This window comes from Gymnogyps californianus, chromosome 1, assembly GCF_018139145.2.
Source record: "Gymnogyps californianus isolate 813 chromosome 1, ASM1813914v2, whole genome shotgun sequence".
Taxonomy (NCBI): Eukaryota; Metazoa; Chordata; class Aves; order Accipitriformes; family Cathartidae; genus Gymnogyps; species Gymnogyps californianus.
In genome coordinates, this window is record NC_059471.1 from 84034499 (window position 1) to 84051315 (window position 16817).

At 41.6% G+C, this 16817-nt stretch overlaps 1 protein-coding gene across 1 annotated transcript in view; it reads right to left on the minus strand.

Moving 5' to 3' along the window:
- Positions 1-5550: 5550 nt before the first annotated feature.
- Positions 5551-16817, minus strand: part of VEGFD (vascular endothelial growth factor D) — a 31707-nt gene continuing 20440 nt past the window's right edge. Inside the window, exons 3-7 of the mRNA XM_050902728.1 lie at positions 14191-14381; positions 11709-11857; positions 10302-10399; positions 7687-7882; positions 5551-6213 (exon numbers count right to left, since the gene is read on the minus strand). Coding sequence (XP_050758685.1) covers positions 6087-6213; positions 7687-7882; positions 10302-10399; positions 11709-11857; positions 14191-14381 — 761 coding nt within the window. The 3' untranslated portion in view covers positions 5551-6086. The remainder of the gene's footprint in view (positions 6214-7686; positions 7883-10301; positions 10400-11708; positions 11858-14190; positions 14382-16817) is intronic.

Sequence of the window (16817 nt, forward strand, 5' to 3'; positions counted from 1 at the left end):
GTTTGGGTTTTAATGTAGACTGTAATAAATGAGAACATAGATTCACTTGTCCTGGTAACCACCTTGTAGTTCCAGAGAGACCAATTCACTCCAGGAGTCCAAAATTAGAAGGTGACAACCTCTTTGATATTTTAAAGTTGAAACGTATTTATCAGTTATTTAGAAAATACAAAGGAAACTGGCAGCTGAAGGAGCTTCCACAAATTTTGTCTTGGGTTTTCAAAGTTTCTCTTTCCTTTTTTAACACTACTGTAAAGCAAAATAACTCTTGATTTAAATAGCATAACTCCTGGCTTACAGTGGTACAAGAAAACAAAAAAAAACCCAAGCAGATTCACATTTTTTTGGGCTGGAAAACAGGAAGGGACCTTAAGAGTCAGCTGGAGTTGATGCTCAAAGGATACATACAGATTTACATGTTTGCAATGTATATGAGTATGTGTTGTATGCCCCCTCCCAGCTTCTTGCACACCTGCTTGCTGGCAGAGCATGGGAAACTGAAAAGTCCTTGGCTTAAGATAAGCGCTACTTAGCAACAACTAAAACATCAGTGTGTTATCAACATCATTCTCACACTAAATCCAAACCCCAGCACTGTACCAGCTACTAAGAAGAGCGTTAACTCTGTCCCAGCCGAAACCAGGACAATATGACAGGATTGTTATATGGTCTGTCAGCCTTCCTATGAATAATGCTTGCTATAAGCAATGTCACAGTACATGACATACAATGGCTTTCAAAGTAAATGATAGCAGTACTTTCAAGATTTGCTTGAATTTCTTCAGTGTCACCAGCATTTTGTAAGGTCACACATACCTCTGTTTTTCTAGGAGTCAAGTACGTTTTTTGCAAGTAGATAAAGATTTCCTGACTCTTTCAAATGCAGTGTGCATATTTTGCTATTATTCTCATTCAGTCTTCTCCCTTGCCCCCTCCCTGCAAAAAGCACATGCAAGTGAAAGCTAGCTACTCATAAAAACTGGTGGTTTTAGAAACTTCATGTGCGTTTATTTAGAATTAACAATTATTATTTAAGTATTCTCATTCCTCTTATACACATGAATATGTAGAGGCAATAATCCAAATATCACATTAAAGACCTCCCTCACTATATAAAAATTAAGACACACCATAACAGGAAGTTTTAGCATTATTCTGGCTATGAAATCTGTAAATCATGTCCATATGCTTAAAAAGCAAGTTATGCTGAACACAGTAATAAAAGGCATTTCAAACTTCAAAGAGGACGTTCCTCTGCTCAATAACCTTCCCTCTGAGAAGGTAATTTAGTCACAGGTTAAGAGGTAATGACATCAGTCAAAAAACAGATCTGCTATGAATTTTACATACCTCATTTAAGTCTTCTGAATTGTTATATTAAATCTCTGTTATTAAATTCTGATGTATTGATATGAAAGATAACATAAAGCATTTTTATTTAAACTGTTTTAAAGTTTGTTGAATATTTTTAAATGGATTGAAGAATCCAGAATTTCTCAAATAAAATAACATTATGAGTTTTTATAAATCCTCATCAAATTCTAATCATCTGCTCGTGTTTCCATCTCCACCCAGAGCCTCCTTTTAGTCCTGGTTTTCCATGTAAAGGATTTATGGCTGTGCCACGGTGTTAGCGACATCCGGATCTTCTTGGGGCTATGGCAGTGAAGACCATCACGCAGCACTGGCATTTACAGCATTGTGCTTAAACTCTTGAGCTTTTCCACATAGTATTTTACTGAACGTTACAAATATGCAGTATATGCTCTAGCTTTGGTCACTTTCTAATCATACAGCAGAGTGGGGTGGAAAAGAGCAGCACCCTGCAATGCAGAGACTGGCACAGGACCTTTGGAAAAGATGATCTGCTAGGAGGGGAATTTATTGTAAAGAAAAGAAGCTGTAAGATCCCTGTGCTGCAAACACAGTAGTGCGTGAGTGCAGTCCAAAAAGTAGGTGGGTCAAGGCTTCAGAAGGTGGAAGAGCCTTTTTTCTACAGGAGCCAACAGGAGGGGAAGGATGGCCAATGCTCATACTCAAGCAATTGGTTTGTAGGGCTAGGGAAAGATATTTTCATGTTCCTGTGCAGGTGAGTGTGAATCTGGTCAATTCAGAGCTCTTAGGCGTCTCTGCTTTACTTCACAGACAGTGCCATGCGTTAGGTGACACGAGAGGGGATGGATGCGTTGTACTGAGTTGCAGGGGAAGGCTACAGGACTGCAGTGCTGTCCTGGTGTCTGTGGCGTCCTTGAGTACCGGACACCGGCAAGAGGCGTCCCCTTCCCCTGCCAGCCCTGGCGCAGCGTGGGTGCTCACCTCCGCCTCATTTTGTGACCTGGTAGGCCAGAGGCAGCTGGGTGACAGGGTAATGGGTTAATGGAGAGAGAAGGATTTGTGTGAGGTCCTGTGCTGCACCAGGAGGGAAAGAGCTGAGGGTGAGGTTAGTGTGCGCGTACTCACACGTGTGCACACACCCCCCCCCAAGTCTGTTATCCTGCAAAGGTTTGAGTGTGAGTTTCAACTTTGTGTACCAGAGTTGACAATCCTATTTGAAGCATAAAGAAGTACATTCATAAGCCTTCTGGAAATTAGGGCTAAGTATCTCTAAGGAGCGTGAAAGTTATAAACTAGATAAATATTTAAGTGTGCTTGCTGCTTAGGCCACTCTTGTTAGTGAGTGCCACCACAAGCAGTTTTCCACTTTCACGGTAAGCCTAAGACCTGTTCTGATTTCACAAGCTTTCTGGCACATCGCTGCTGCAAAATGGAAATCCCTCACAGGTAAGAGAACCTGTAGGGATTAAATGTGAAAATAACACTGAATTTTACGTTGACCTTCAGGTGTGTTTTTGATGATCACACATTCTCTGTTGTTTGAGCATGTTTCTATCAAAAATATTTACCAAAGCATTTCACAAAGTGATCCACAAGAGGTAAGCACAAAATTTTGAGGTTAAGGGTTAAACTCACCCAGAGGCTTAGGCTGAACAAAGCCTGTAGACATGGCAACATGTCACTCCTTCCCATTGGTATCTTCAGTCCTGAGTTAGACCTCCAGGCACAGGTCTGTTTTTCAGTGGTCTAGGAAGGTGTGGTTTAACGCCAGCCGGCAACTAAGGCCCACACAGGCGTTTACTCACTCCCCCTTGGTGGCACAGAGGAGAGAATCGGAAGGGTAAAAGTGAGAAAACTCGTGGGTTGAGATAAAGACAGTTTAACAGGTAAACCAAAAGCCACACACGCAAGCAAGCAAAACAAGGAATTCATTGATCACTTCCCACCGGCAGGCAGGTGTTCAGCCATCTCCAGGAAAGCAGGGCTCCATCATGCGTAACAGCTACTTGGGAAGACAAATGCCACCATGCCGAACATCCCCCGCTTCCTTCTTCTTCCCCCAGTTTTATAAGCTGAGCATGACGTCATATGGTATGGAATATCCCTTTGGTCAGTTGGGGGGTCAGCTGCCCCAGCTGTGTCTCCTCCCAACTTCTTGTGCACCCCCAACCTACTTGCTGGTGGGGTGGGGTGGGGTGAGAAGCAGAAAAAGCCTTGACTCTGTGTAAGCACTGCTCAGCAGTAACTAAAACATCCCTGAATTATCAACACTGTTTTTAGCACAAATCCAAAACGTAGCCCCATACTAGCTACTATGAAGAAAATTAACTCTGTCCCAGCCAAAACCAGGATAGGAGGTGTGAAAACCTCAGAGCAGGGTTCACAGTGGTGGTCAGCGATGGTCCTTTCTAGCATGGGTATCCTAATGGCTATTGCGCTCTCCTGGGAGTTAGGTGGCTCATGTTCAAATCCCTCTCTGCCTCAGTGGGAAAAGCTTTTGAACATGGTTTTCAGCCCCTCAGTGACTGCTTTATGTAAAAGCCTTCTGGAGTTGAAGCAGACGTATTTGTCTTTCAGGTTGGAGGAGTTCTGTTTTGTAAAAAAAAGTTAATATATTCACTGGTCAGGACAGAAAACCGAGGAAGCCTCTACAGATGAGACTTTGATGAGACTCAGGCATAATTAATACAGGGTTCCAGTTTCTAAGCTTCACTTTAAGAAAAGCTAGGAAATGCAAAACTTCAACTCTTTCCACAGAATTTAGCTGTACAAATACTGTTGTATAGTTTTGCACAAACGTGGTTTTTTACTCCATATGCCTCTGGTGTCACCAGTTAAGTGTCTGGTTTGCCTCTGGAGCTCCCTGGCTTTCTGAGGAATGTGCTAATGGTGTAGCCTATTGGCAATCCAACCACGAGGTCGGGGTGCCCCTGACTGACCTAGGTGAGAAGTGATGGGGCAGTTCATTCCTTTTATGGACCCTCGTATAGCTCAGGGACTTCACCCACCAGGTACCTCTGTCTGAATTTAGAGCCTCTCAGAGGAGCAAGGGAAATGTAAGGGTGTGCTTCTGCTGCCAGGGTGGTTCACCTGGTTTTGCACTGGGGTCACATTCCCCTTCTTGTCCATGCTCACATTCCCCTTCTTGTCCATGCAGAGTGCATGCTAGTTGCACGTGGCCTTCACTCTGGAGGAAACCCCTGAGCACTCGAGCCCAGTGCAGACGGGTAGGTAACCCTGCTGCAGGGGCTCCACCCAGTACGCTTACAGGTCAGACTGTGTTGCTTGTTCAGAGCATCCCAGGCCAGTTCCCAGCACAGATAACAAAAACAGCCTGCCGCTGTTTTTGCATAGACCTAGATCACAGACGGCTTAGGAAGTGCTCAGAGCAGTCATCCAGGGTGAAATCGTAAATGCCTTCCTCAGACAAAAGACATGTTAGATTGTTTGGTGCTTTGTCCAACAATTCAGTCAATCTTGCAGGATTTGGCTCTAATTTTATTTTAAAGCAATCTATTTTTTCCCTATATAAATATAAAAAAATGTCGGATGCACATCAGAAAGCCGTTTTATATTCCCTGTGTTCTGTCAAGCTTTCCATCTCTGTAGCAGTTGTTTCATTTGCTCTATTCCCTTCATTCACAGTGCAGTGTAGAATTGGAGAATTCAGCAAAGGGGAAAAAATTATTCCGTCGTCAAGACTATCACTTCCACTTCAGGATTATTGCTTACAATATTTTCTCTGGACTGGCTCAGTCCAGACTTCAGTGGCTCAGAAAATAATGCTGTCCTTGTACTTGAGTTGGTTAAAACACTGTTACTCAGGCCTCACACTGGTGAAAGGAATTTCAGTGCAAAGGAGATATTTTCATAGCATGGTAAGCTAAAAGGAAAACCATCTTTTAGTGAACTGTGCCTTTCCAAAAATCACTGAAGAGTTAGTACTAGTGTGGCTGTTATCCCCTTAGGGAGATTAACACAGTACACCAGGAACAAATAAATAAATCACACATGGCTGTCAGGCAGACGTGGGAAAAATGATTTTTCTTTACTGAAACTATTGGATCAAGTGACCTTGTTTTGACCTGGGTTTGATCAGAAGCCAGTCCCAGTGGGACAAACATAAGAAGGATGTACTTGAGATGGCTTTGGGGTTTTGCTTATTTTCTTTTTGTTGGGCAGTGTTTTAAAATAACAGAGAAAAATCAAAACCACTCGAATAACTGATGTATTTATTTTCTTATATACACTTAAATATGACACATCTGACAGTAGTTGTACAATAAACTCAAAATGATAATCTAAGCTGGACAGTAGATCAAATAACTCAGTGCTGAACCTATTAGAAGCCAAATCCTGTACACTGAATTTCTGAAGAAAGTTTCACCCAGGAGCTGCATTAGCTAAGGATTCAGAGGCTAAGATTATCTGGTCTCAGTTTCTGAAAGACTGGCTGGTGACTGTGACTCTCTTACCAATACACCAGCTTCATCTTCCATAACATTGAACTGGCTCTTTCCACTCTTTCTTCCATGCAGCCAGCAATTCATCGGTTGTTGTTACCTCTTAGAGAAAAATTATCAATGTCCCAGAGGATTCACCTGCAGTTAGTGATTACTCTAATAAATAAATGCAGACTGGATTCATTCTTCTGCTATTAATGTGGAAGATGTTCGTGTTTACTATTGTTTGGAAGTCAGTGACAGCTACTTTGCAAAGCAGTGGATTTTCGGAGAATAGGGGAAGCTCAGTCAAGGAGTTTCTTTGCTTTGGGACCCATGAGAACCTCTCTTCTCCTTCGGACAACGACAATGCCTGGAACATATTGGTTTTGCAGTTGGGCATGTTCTGGGTTGTGATGGACATTTGTCCTCACAGCTGTTTGATAAAGGAGAAAAAAGCAAAAAGGGAGAAGCATTGTAATATGATAATTCTTCACTATCACATTCCTCAACTTTTTCATCATTGAACACTGCAATACTCTCTAGACAACGTGGGAAAGTGTCGACACCCTACCACACAGGGAGACAAGACTTTGCTGCCTGACAGTTCTTGTCTACAGCAACGTGCCTTGCTGTTGCCCGTTTGTCCACACTCACGACCTAAGTAATGCTTTCATTTCTTGAGAGCAGTGAAGTCCAGAGTGTCAGCACCGGATAGTGCTGCCCTCAAATTCTGCGAAGTACCTTAGCTCACCTGACGCTTCAGCTTTGGTCCTCCAGGAGTACTGGGCATAAAAGTCTTGTGTCCAGATCATAGTAATTTCTAGAAGCCAAACTCATGAAAACAAATGATTGCATTGATCCCCTCCCACCTGTCTGAAACACATAAATGACCAAGTCTCTCATGCTCACTTTCAGCTCTGCTGATCCTTTTAGCTATTTTTATACTTGTTGTCAACTATTTTATGCTTGACCATATTATCAAAGCTGAACCTAAAGATGCAAAGGTTACTTCTTCCACAGCTTCTTCTCCATGAATGAACCTATGAAGTCTGTGAGAATGGACCCTGTGGGTGACCATTCAGTGAACTACAGCTCTGCTAAGGTACCTAGGGAAACTGGATGCTAACTGTCCTTACATAAACTTTCAGACTGAGCTACTGCATGCTTCTGGGTCTCCTCATGGGATCAAGGCTTTCTGAGAAATTTAAAAAACAAACTAATGCATGAAAACGGGTATTTTAAGAGGGCGTTTTCTATCTAAGTTTTGGCAAAGAAACCTCAAAACTAGTTACACAAAAGGATTAGGGAAACGTGTGGAGTATAACAGCCCCAGAACAATTTTCCTCCTCCTCAGTGGAATCAGAGCAGATTGAATGGCTTTGTATGTGTACAAAATTACATTAGCTCTAGAAAATCACTTGCTCTGAGGACAAACTGAATAAGGAATGTGCTGTATGGTGTGGGTGCCAACTTAGGGAGCCTTTGTCCCTAGACGTCCGTGAGACTGCATTCAGCTGTTGCAGAGAACACGGGATGGGTTCTACCTACCTACAAATGCAAGACTTGGTATCTCACTGTAAATTCCCTGTGTCACACAGTAATTTCAGTTGTAGCACAGTATTAACCATCATTCTCTTAAGATTAGGGAAAAAAAAGTAATAAATATTGTTAGTTGAATAGCATCCTTGTCCAGATTTCTTTAAAACATGTTAATTACATAAACCTTAGACTCCTTCTATGAGGTAAGTATTGTAAATATTATCTCTATTATTATTATCTCCCTGACTGCAGCAAGGTATTTTATCCGGGGTGGACCTCCTAGCTAATTCAGCACTTGCACCTCCAGCATCTGCGCAAGCTAATTCAGATCTTGCAGCATAGACACTGAATGACAAGGAACACTTACCTGCAGGTTTCAGCATGAAATATCTTGTGTTTTAGAGCACAGCTCTCCTGGCTCTCCCTACACAAATAGCAGCTGCAGTTCTCTTTACTTTGAAAGAAATCTGTGGGACACTTCTGTCTACAGATGCATTCACAATTTTCTTCATCAAATTCCATATGTTGTCCACACATAGCCAGCTCAGCAAGAGGAGGGAGCCCTGCAATAGCACATACATCTTTTAGCGGTAAGCTTTACATTCTGAATCCTGCTTTTGAAGGGACTAACTCTTTCTTTGCAATCACTACAGCTCACACATGTACACTCTGATAGATTCTAGTCTTCAGAATTTCTGTTGTAACTTACAGTGCAGAAAAGGACTTGAGAGGATTGGGCTGATTATTTCACTTACTCTAATACTGCTATTTCTTGTGGGTTGAACCCTGCATAAAAATACTTTATTTTGGGCCTGTACATTAAAAGAGCCTAGTGTTAGGTTTTGGAATGCACAAATCTTTACTGGACAGCAGGTTTTAAAAAGGAAATCTCAAAAAGGATTTAGTCTATACCCATGACAAAAATGCACATGCACTCAAACTATCACACCCACTACTCAATGATGTACTTCATTATCCATATACTTTGGAAATTTTTGCAAAAGTAATACTGAGTCTAGTAAGGTGCGAGCTGGTCTAGCGCTTTGATAAGGCGCATATGCACACTTGTCAGTTAAAGAAAGAAGAAAATACTTTGTTTCAGAAACAAAACCCCAGCCAAGTGAACGCACTGTCTAATACCTCATCTGTCTTCCCTCAAAATACACATCTGGAGTACAATATGAGGCTAATCCTAGCAAAGAGGGAACACATTTTGTGAAAGCTTTATTAAAATGCTAGCAGCACATCCCTGGTTAAAGGTCATGGCATATAATGTGTCATTGGGAAGGTAATTTCCTGTAGTTTTACAATTAGCTCTTGGATTTAACCTACGGAATGTGGAATGTAACCTGTGTCCGCGACCTCTGCAGCCTCAGCTCTGATCTCAGTGACCAGAAAAGGCTTGCACATTACTTGAAAGAAACCTTCAATATTATTTACTTAATGCTGGAAAACCAATATCCAGACAGACTAAAACCCAAGTCCTGCTGGAAGGGAGGAAGGAATCTGCCCCAAATTCTTGGAAGACAAACCCCTTCCTTGGGGTGATAAAGCTTGGCGTGTGTGAAGTGGTGTAGAGTGTTTCAGTCTCACTTTGTTTCGACCTCAAACACAGATTTTAAGTTATTTTGTCCCAGCCAGTGCCAAACACAATGTACTTCAGAGAATGATATTTTATCTGAGGAAATATTGAGTCTATGTCAACAAAAGCTATAATTCAACAAGCCACAATTTTTAATGCTCCAAGCTGACCTTACAAAAGGCTAAGAGTTAGGAGGACTCTGGCTATTCACAGTCCTTTGGACATACTCTGAAATACAGAGTACTAATCCTTTCTTGAGTGAAAAGTCTAACTTGAGCTTAACTACCTAACCTGATAGTCAAATGATGGTCAAATGATCTGATCCAGAATGAGAACAGATCCTACAGAAACCACTATGCAACTGATCTCTTGCTTATTAATATTAGGAGATTGTAATCAACAGACCAGTTCATGAGGTTATTTAGTTTTATTTTGGCTTGCTAGCCTAGGAATTGCTTGCCAGCTTGCTTTTATTGTTGCCTTGGATGGTTTATTCTTTTGCTTGCTGCATGTAGGTTAAACCACAAAGGCAGGGCTTCCTTCTGTGTCCGTCTGCTCTAGTGCTATGATAATTTTATTTTGACGAGTACAATTTCCTGAGAAAAACAATTTTTTAAAAATCCTATACAGGGCTTGGGGAAATTTTAACTTCTTTTAATGTTTACTGCTAGTAAGTATTTTTAGACTTACACAGTTACTCCCCAGTATATTATTTCCTGCAAATTTCTTTGACAGATTGAAGTTTTCCAGGAAAAACAGAAGGAAAAGGGAAGTAGTGTACACTTCTACTAATTTTACCTTCTTCCATTTCCTTCCACAGACCTGAAAGGGTATACTTGCATACTCCTGAGTATGTAGGACATATCAGTTTGAAAGCTTTCTAAATACCTCAGTATTATCGTAAAAAATAGTAAAATACTTTGAAAGGTCATATAATCTTCTGCACTGACTACAGCTAATAGTCTTATTCCTGATATGTCTGTTCTTAAGAATTTCCCACAATACAGATTCAGCACCTTCCCCATGCAATCTATTCCAGGGTATATTTTCTTCTACAGTTAAGAAGTTTTCCCTAATGCCTATCATACAATTTAAGGCCCATGTAAAATAAAAATTTATCCAGGGTGCCAACTTCACTAACTCTTTTTAATACTTTCCTATTTCCTATTCAGGTTACTAATATAGAGGGAGTAAAATGTCCAAGCAAAAGACATGAGATGGGGATAAGCACATACGAGTGTTTATTTTCAGGTGAGTTTCTACATCATAAGCCAAGTCTATCTAGGGACGTGAAATCAAAACTATAACTCTCTCAATGAAAAAATGGGACAAAACCAAAATGAAACACAAGCAGCCTGGAGATAGTAAGCAAAAGTGTCCATTTGTAATTTCATCTTTACCTTCTCGTCTGTTGGGGTGCTGTACATCTACAACACATTCACATTTGTCACTATCCCAGATCCATCCATTATGGCAAAGTTTGTTGGCAAAGGGGCATCTAGAAGAAAAAAAAAAATAAAGATAGGAATTAAAAAAATAAATAGGAGCATCAGTGTAGTCATTTGGCAAAATGAGCCTGCTAGTATGCTGGGTCTGCCACTTGTACTACGTGAAGGTACGGCATCTGTGTGCAATACTGCTGCAAAGAGAAAACCTTGGGACTGGATGGTTTTGCTGCTAGGGCTGAGCTGTCTGGCTGCCAGCAACTAGAAGGAGCAGGTACAGCACACATTTCAGATTACATCCTTAGGAAACAGCTACAATTTTGCAGCTCCACTTTTCCATAAAACAGCTCTACCCCACCCAGGGTGGTCTTTGTCTTACACTATTCATGCCATGTAACTGTATTCAATTTTGCCATGCTGCCAGAAAGTGCAGCTCCAATTTAAATTTGCCCATGCTTAAGGATGTACAGTGGACTGTTTTCAGGGTCAGAGGGGCCAGTTTGACTTTTAGGCACTTTGGTCTGGGAGGGAAACTCACAAACTGGAAGAAGGCTGAGGTTCTTCTGTATTTGTGTAGGAAGAGGATTCAGCCTGGCCAGCAGGCTGAGTGAGGGCTGGAGCGGCTTTGCTGAAATGCCACCTCTCCCCCAGCCCAGATGTCTAACTGAAGGGCAATTATGGGGGCAAGCCTACCTGCAGGGCTAGACAGAGACATCTGAGCTGACTTCCAATGAGTCACTCAAGCTACCTGTGTTTCTGGAGTCTTTGTTAAATTAATGATGTAGCCTGTTCTCACCAGGACTACAGGTATTTTATACCATATTTTGGAGTTAGATGTGAAATCACTTTTCTTCAGCCAATGAGCCTGACAGATGCAAACCAGGACTGGGCTGGAAAGTGAAAAGGCATGATTCACATCATTGATTCTGACCCGACATGCCATGAGGTATGGCAGAGGGCTTTAGCTTGAGCACAGCACTCTGTGTGCCCTGGCTAAATAATGCGTGAGCAGAGTTGCTCGTGTCAGGTTGAAAAAGTCTATGCACACATACCCAACTAGCTCCAGTGGAGCACAGTGCTAATATATGCACTTTGAGTCCCCCGCTCAAGCACCTAAAGGTCTTAATGACTCCAGATGCTGCTGAACTGGCCTGCTGTTTGTTGGATTCTGGTGTCCATTCACTTATAATTCACCAGGTTTAGTTGAAGCTTTCTAACTCTGAGTGATAATCAAGTTATTTGGAAACACTGTTGGGGTAACAGAAAGTGAATGCACCATTATAATGACCAAATCAGAACAAAATAATTTTCATACTTTGGACTACACAACATGCATAGGAGCTTGTAAATAAGGGAACTTACCCGTCTTCTTCTGGGTACTGGACAGATCTTCGTATGATGGCGTACTGATGACGCTGGGTATTTGATAGACACTTACAGCCTGTGTGATTGGCAATTTTGATTGGCACAGGCTCAGGAACACTTGTCAAGGGAACCGAGATCTCAAAGAGCTAGGTGGATGAAATAACATTTATTTTTCAGTTTCCATTATACAGCTAATGTTTGGAGTTTTAAATCAAAACCTCGTATTCTTTGCCACCATTTTTCCCACCCTTGCTCTTTTCTAGAGGTAGTTACCATAGGTACGAATGAGCAGGTGGGCACTGAGGGTTTTGAAGAGTAAGCAATGCCCACCAAGGTAGGAACTTGCCAAAACGGTGGTCCCAGTGCTGTATTACCAGCTATTAAACACGCAAGACCATTCAAAATTATTTGCAAACACACTGAAAAGGCTCTTCTGGATGCTAGGGCCAAATGGAAAAGATAGAGGTGTTGGGAACTTTGTTCTCAGTTATGTCATCAGTTGAATCTCAACTGCTTATGGAGACAGCTATTTAACTGTCCTAGGGTATAATCACAGCATGCATCTTCAGGGGCCTAACTTAACCCCCATAACCTCCTCAGAGAGGGAAGAAACAGGAGTAAATAGAGGAGAGTTCATTCCACTTCAGCTGTGTTCCTGCAGGGAATCGTCCTGGAAACATCTCCCTGTTGACTATAGTAGGAGCCTAAGGAACCAAGCAGCCTACCTTCAGTGCATCCAAATTGTTTAGGGTGATCTCTGAGTAGCCTTGTGGAAGCCCTGGTTCCTTGGGCAGCTACGTGTGGGAGCTGTTGAAGTGACCCACACCCCCTCTGCCCCCCCAAGCCAGCTTCCTTCCCATGGAAACCAAAGCATAAGAGTACGTCTTTGCATGCCAGCATGTCTTGGCTTAATGCTGCATCCATATGCAGGGGCTGAGAAGTATTCCTAAGCCAGACTGCTTAGACATTTAAAAATTGAGGTGTCTCAGTGTCTAGCTTTAGGTGGCATGAATATCCTTCAGTGGACATTTTATACCAAGGAAAAAAAAATGGTCTCACTATTATGGGGGTAATTCCATTCATTTTAGAGGAGTAAATCTGGACTAATGGTGGTGTCTCCAGGAGTGGAACTTAGCTGGGGGCTTTTGAGGGAATGGTTATTTTGAAAGATGCTAAAGGAATGTTACACTCCGCAAAACTGCAGTTTTTCAACAAACTTATGAACTGCTGCTCCAAAAACACATAAATAAATAAATACTTTTTAGCGTGACCTAGCTCCCTGAGCTGATCGGATGTCTTTTGTGTGTGGCCAACAACTCATAATAGCTTTCTCCTTCTGGTGTGGAATGAAAGCAATTAATGAACATTGACGCAAGAAGGACGGGCCCTGATTTATTTTACTCCAGCTATATTCCAGTACAACCAGACACAGTGGATTTACATTCCAACAAACCTGAAACAAATACAGAAGTGAATTGGACCTGCTCCCCATGAGGACTTCAATTTTCTTTTTAAAACAACTGCCCTTGATCTTTGTTGTGATTTAAAGAAAAGCCTTTTTCGTAAGTAGAATTTAATATATTACTCCAAATCAAAAGGTGTTATCAACTATAAGTAGGGATGCACAAGGTGAAGATCAGTCAAGGAGGACCAGTGTCCTGTGCTCCTTCTGTAGGTACGAACACAGATGGTTTCATCCGTAGAGCTGATTGAAAGTACTAAACTTGGAGCTCTGCTCAGGCACCCACTGGAGCAAGGTATCTCAGTACATAGACACTAGAGGGCGTCTACAGAAAGAAGCGCTCTGGCTACTCTCTTTATGGTCACTTTTTGGCACTGGTCATTAAAACTCAGGTATTTGTCGCCTGTTGCACCTAAGCAGTAATTGACTACTGGTTTAAGCCTTTCTTTTCCAAAGTGATTTGTGATTTGGGACATTCAGATCCTGAGGCATTCAAATGGAGAGCATCTGGTCTCTCCTGCTGAAAATGTCTCCTTTTTACACTTGCAAAACTGCACACCCAAAATTACTAGCCAGCCTTTTTGGCACTGACAGCAATTTTGAAAGTGCAGCTCTTGGACTCCTGGCTTCACACAGCAAAATTTCCTGGTATCTCTCTTAATCTTTTTGTGCAGAGGATTCCCATGAGCCAATACTCTCAAGAGGTCCCAGGTCCAAGTAACAATACATCAAATAAGGATTAAACTCCTTAACATCACGTAAGCCTGCAGTCACTTTCTCAGGGCCTGATTTTCCATGTCTATACATATATATCCATTTTTAATAATGCAACATTAATGTAAAATGCTGTTACACATGCCTGCATTCACTCTGTATGGATAAAAAATTAATTCTTCTGTTTGTTATGATAGTGCAGACAGATCTTTCATAACAGGATCTCAGAAACAAAACATCCTCCTTCCCCTCCCTTCTTGGAGAGCCAGGGTAAAAAGAAAGCAGATGAATAGCCTCATTTACCGTTTTCGACACGTAAGTTGTACTTGTATTCATGCAGCTGAGGCTCTCCTCGTTGCAGCAGCCTCCACATCTGAACACGTTCACACAGGGAGGCTTGAAAAATTTGTTGGTTGTTGTACCCAGCTCTTTGGCAACTTCTACGCAGGTTTCCCTTGGCACGCATTGAGTCTTTTGCCATTCCTCATCTATGACTGGAGAAAACACCATTTTTATGAGCAATCATGGCAAAGTTAAACCTCTGATTAGTGAGGCAGAAGCATTATATAAATAAAAATGAAGTGCTGGCAGGCCATTTGCACTTACTTGGATCGATCTGCACTTACTTGGATCGATCTAAGGACCAGAAGGAGTCTGAGTGCAAAATTATCCCAGTAACTTACACCAGCTGCACTGGCAGAGAGGTCGTTGCATTTATCCGCCTTTAGCTTTCAACGCGGATGACCAAAATCTCTGTTAATTCCAGTGGGTTAAGTAGAGCTGCATCGATTTCCCCTAGCTGAGAGTCAGCTCCACGGTGTCTATCTGACAAAGCTGGCCTGGAGAACACCCTGTTCTCCTTTTCTCCATGGTAGACCTCCTTATTGTCATTTTATCCTCTCTTTGCGTGTACCCCACCACAGACTCAGTAGAGCCTGGGCCTGACTGCAAAAGCACATTAATGATTAACAGATTCTGGTCAGAGGGTATTAATACTCCTACTGGATGTCAGCCAGCAAGCACCGTTTCCAAAACGACTAATGAAATCCAAGACAAACACTCTCACACCTCAGAACCATCAGGGGGTTCAAGTTTGAATAACAGGAATATGAATTCAAGCATGATTTATCTATTCAAAACACTGTGGCATCTTTCAAATACTGAATTGTTGCAGACTAGTAGTTTATTTTAGACTGATCTGTCAAATTCTGACTGTGAGAAGGAATAATGCGTTAACTGACTGAACCAGAGGGAGAAAACAGTGACATCTACATAATATTATCTCGAGTCTTGTTAAGAGGTGGCCCTGCTTTTTTTGGCTTTTGCTTACCTGATTCAAGTTATGGAATTACTCGAGAGTCATCAATGCTTATGCTTTAAGGTCTTCTTAAAATTATGAAAAACATTTTTCCTGTCTGCCCCCCTCCAGCAGGCTTCTGAAAGATCAAAAGCAACTTCCATACTATTAAGAAAACTGCCCTCTCTTCCAATGCAGTCCACCTCCCTACTATTGTGCAAGCAGTGCATATGTTTACAGGGAAGTTCTGGGGGGAAAAAAAAAAAAATTCTGGAATTCTTTTAATCTACATGCTATACTTTGTCTTCAGATGAGCATTTATTTCTCTCTTTCCTACCTGACTTTCCTTTTATTATTTTTAGCTTTTTCTTCAACTGACTGTGTATATTTAAATCAGTTTGTTTATTCCTGCAAAGTCCTTCCCCAGGGTTGATTCACTCCACTTTGCAGTCATGCAAAAAGTACAAGAAATAAGAGCTTGGGGTCCAAATTCTGATTTTACAGCATAAATTAGGAGAAGAATCACTAAAATCAATAGATAAACAATTCTAGAGTAACGTTAGTCTATCAAAACAGCAATCTAATCCTAGGCCTTAAAATAGAAAATAAAGTGTTTGCCAGACTCATTAAGGTATGTGCGTGTAATCACTTCAGATGTCACTTCAATGAGTGTAAGCAGTGATGACCTTTCCAACTGCACACATCCCCACTTTATTAACCACTTCTTTAGCAGATGGGCTGTTATAGGAAGAGGCGGTCAAAGAAGTGGGTGTCCCGTTTTGTTCAGAAGCACCGTGGTCACCCTGATCTTTTCAGTGAGCAAGGACAGGGCAGCTGCTGAGAAATTTGGCTCCGATACAGACTCCAGCTTGAAAGCGCTGCAGTCCTAGGTGAGCTGAGCTGCTCCAGGGAGGCTGTGGTTAGACGGGGTGACACGAGCTTTCAGTGAATTCATCGTTAAAGCTCTAGAAAGGAGGAACAAAGTCCTGAATTCGCCCTGCTGGAGTTTGGGGTGCTGTGGAAGATGGTCTAGCAGTGAAACAACAAGGAGCCTTGACCCAGCCTTCTCGTCAAAACACTTTATTAAAACAAAACAGATGCCCTTGGCAAAAAGGTCAATGCTTAATGACTGGAAAGGGTGTGGGAAAGAAATACATGTTTATAGGCTTGGGTTTTTTAAAAGGAGCTTTAGTACCTTGAACATATTAAGATATTAGAACAAAAGTAGTTTCTGTCTTGGAATAATTCCACTTTGGATGGAAGAACAGAGAAGATGACCCAACAGGCTTTTTTAAACTTAAATTTCAGTGACTTGACTTTGAATGAGAAAGCTGGCATATCTGTGTCTAGAGTTAGACTTTTAAAAGGAAAGTAGGAAGCGACCTAACAGCTGTTCCAAGCAGAAAATTGCATCTATACGACTATAGTCATCTGACTATTACCTGAACAGTTATATTATTCTGCCATTGAAAAAAGCCCATTGCAATATGCACTACCTCAGTAACGCTTGATAACATCCTCTGTTGTCTTGCTGTTTTGACAAAAGGAATATTTTAATTTTTCAGAAATGCTGGTGCTCACTAAATGAGGAATAGTGAGTAGAGAATTACAGCATTTGACACTGGGTACTACT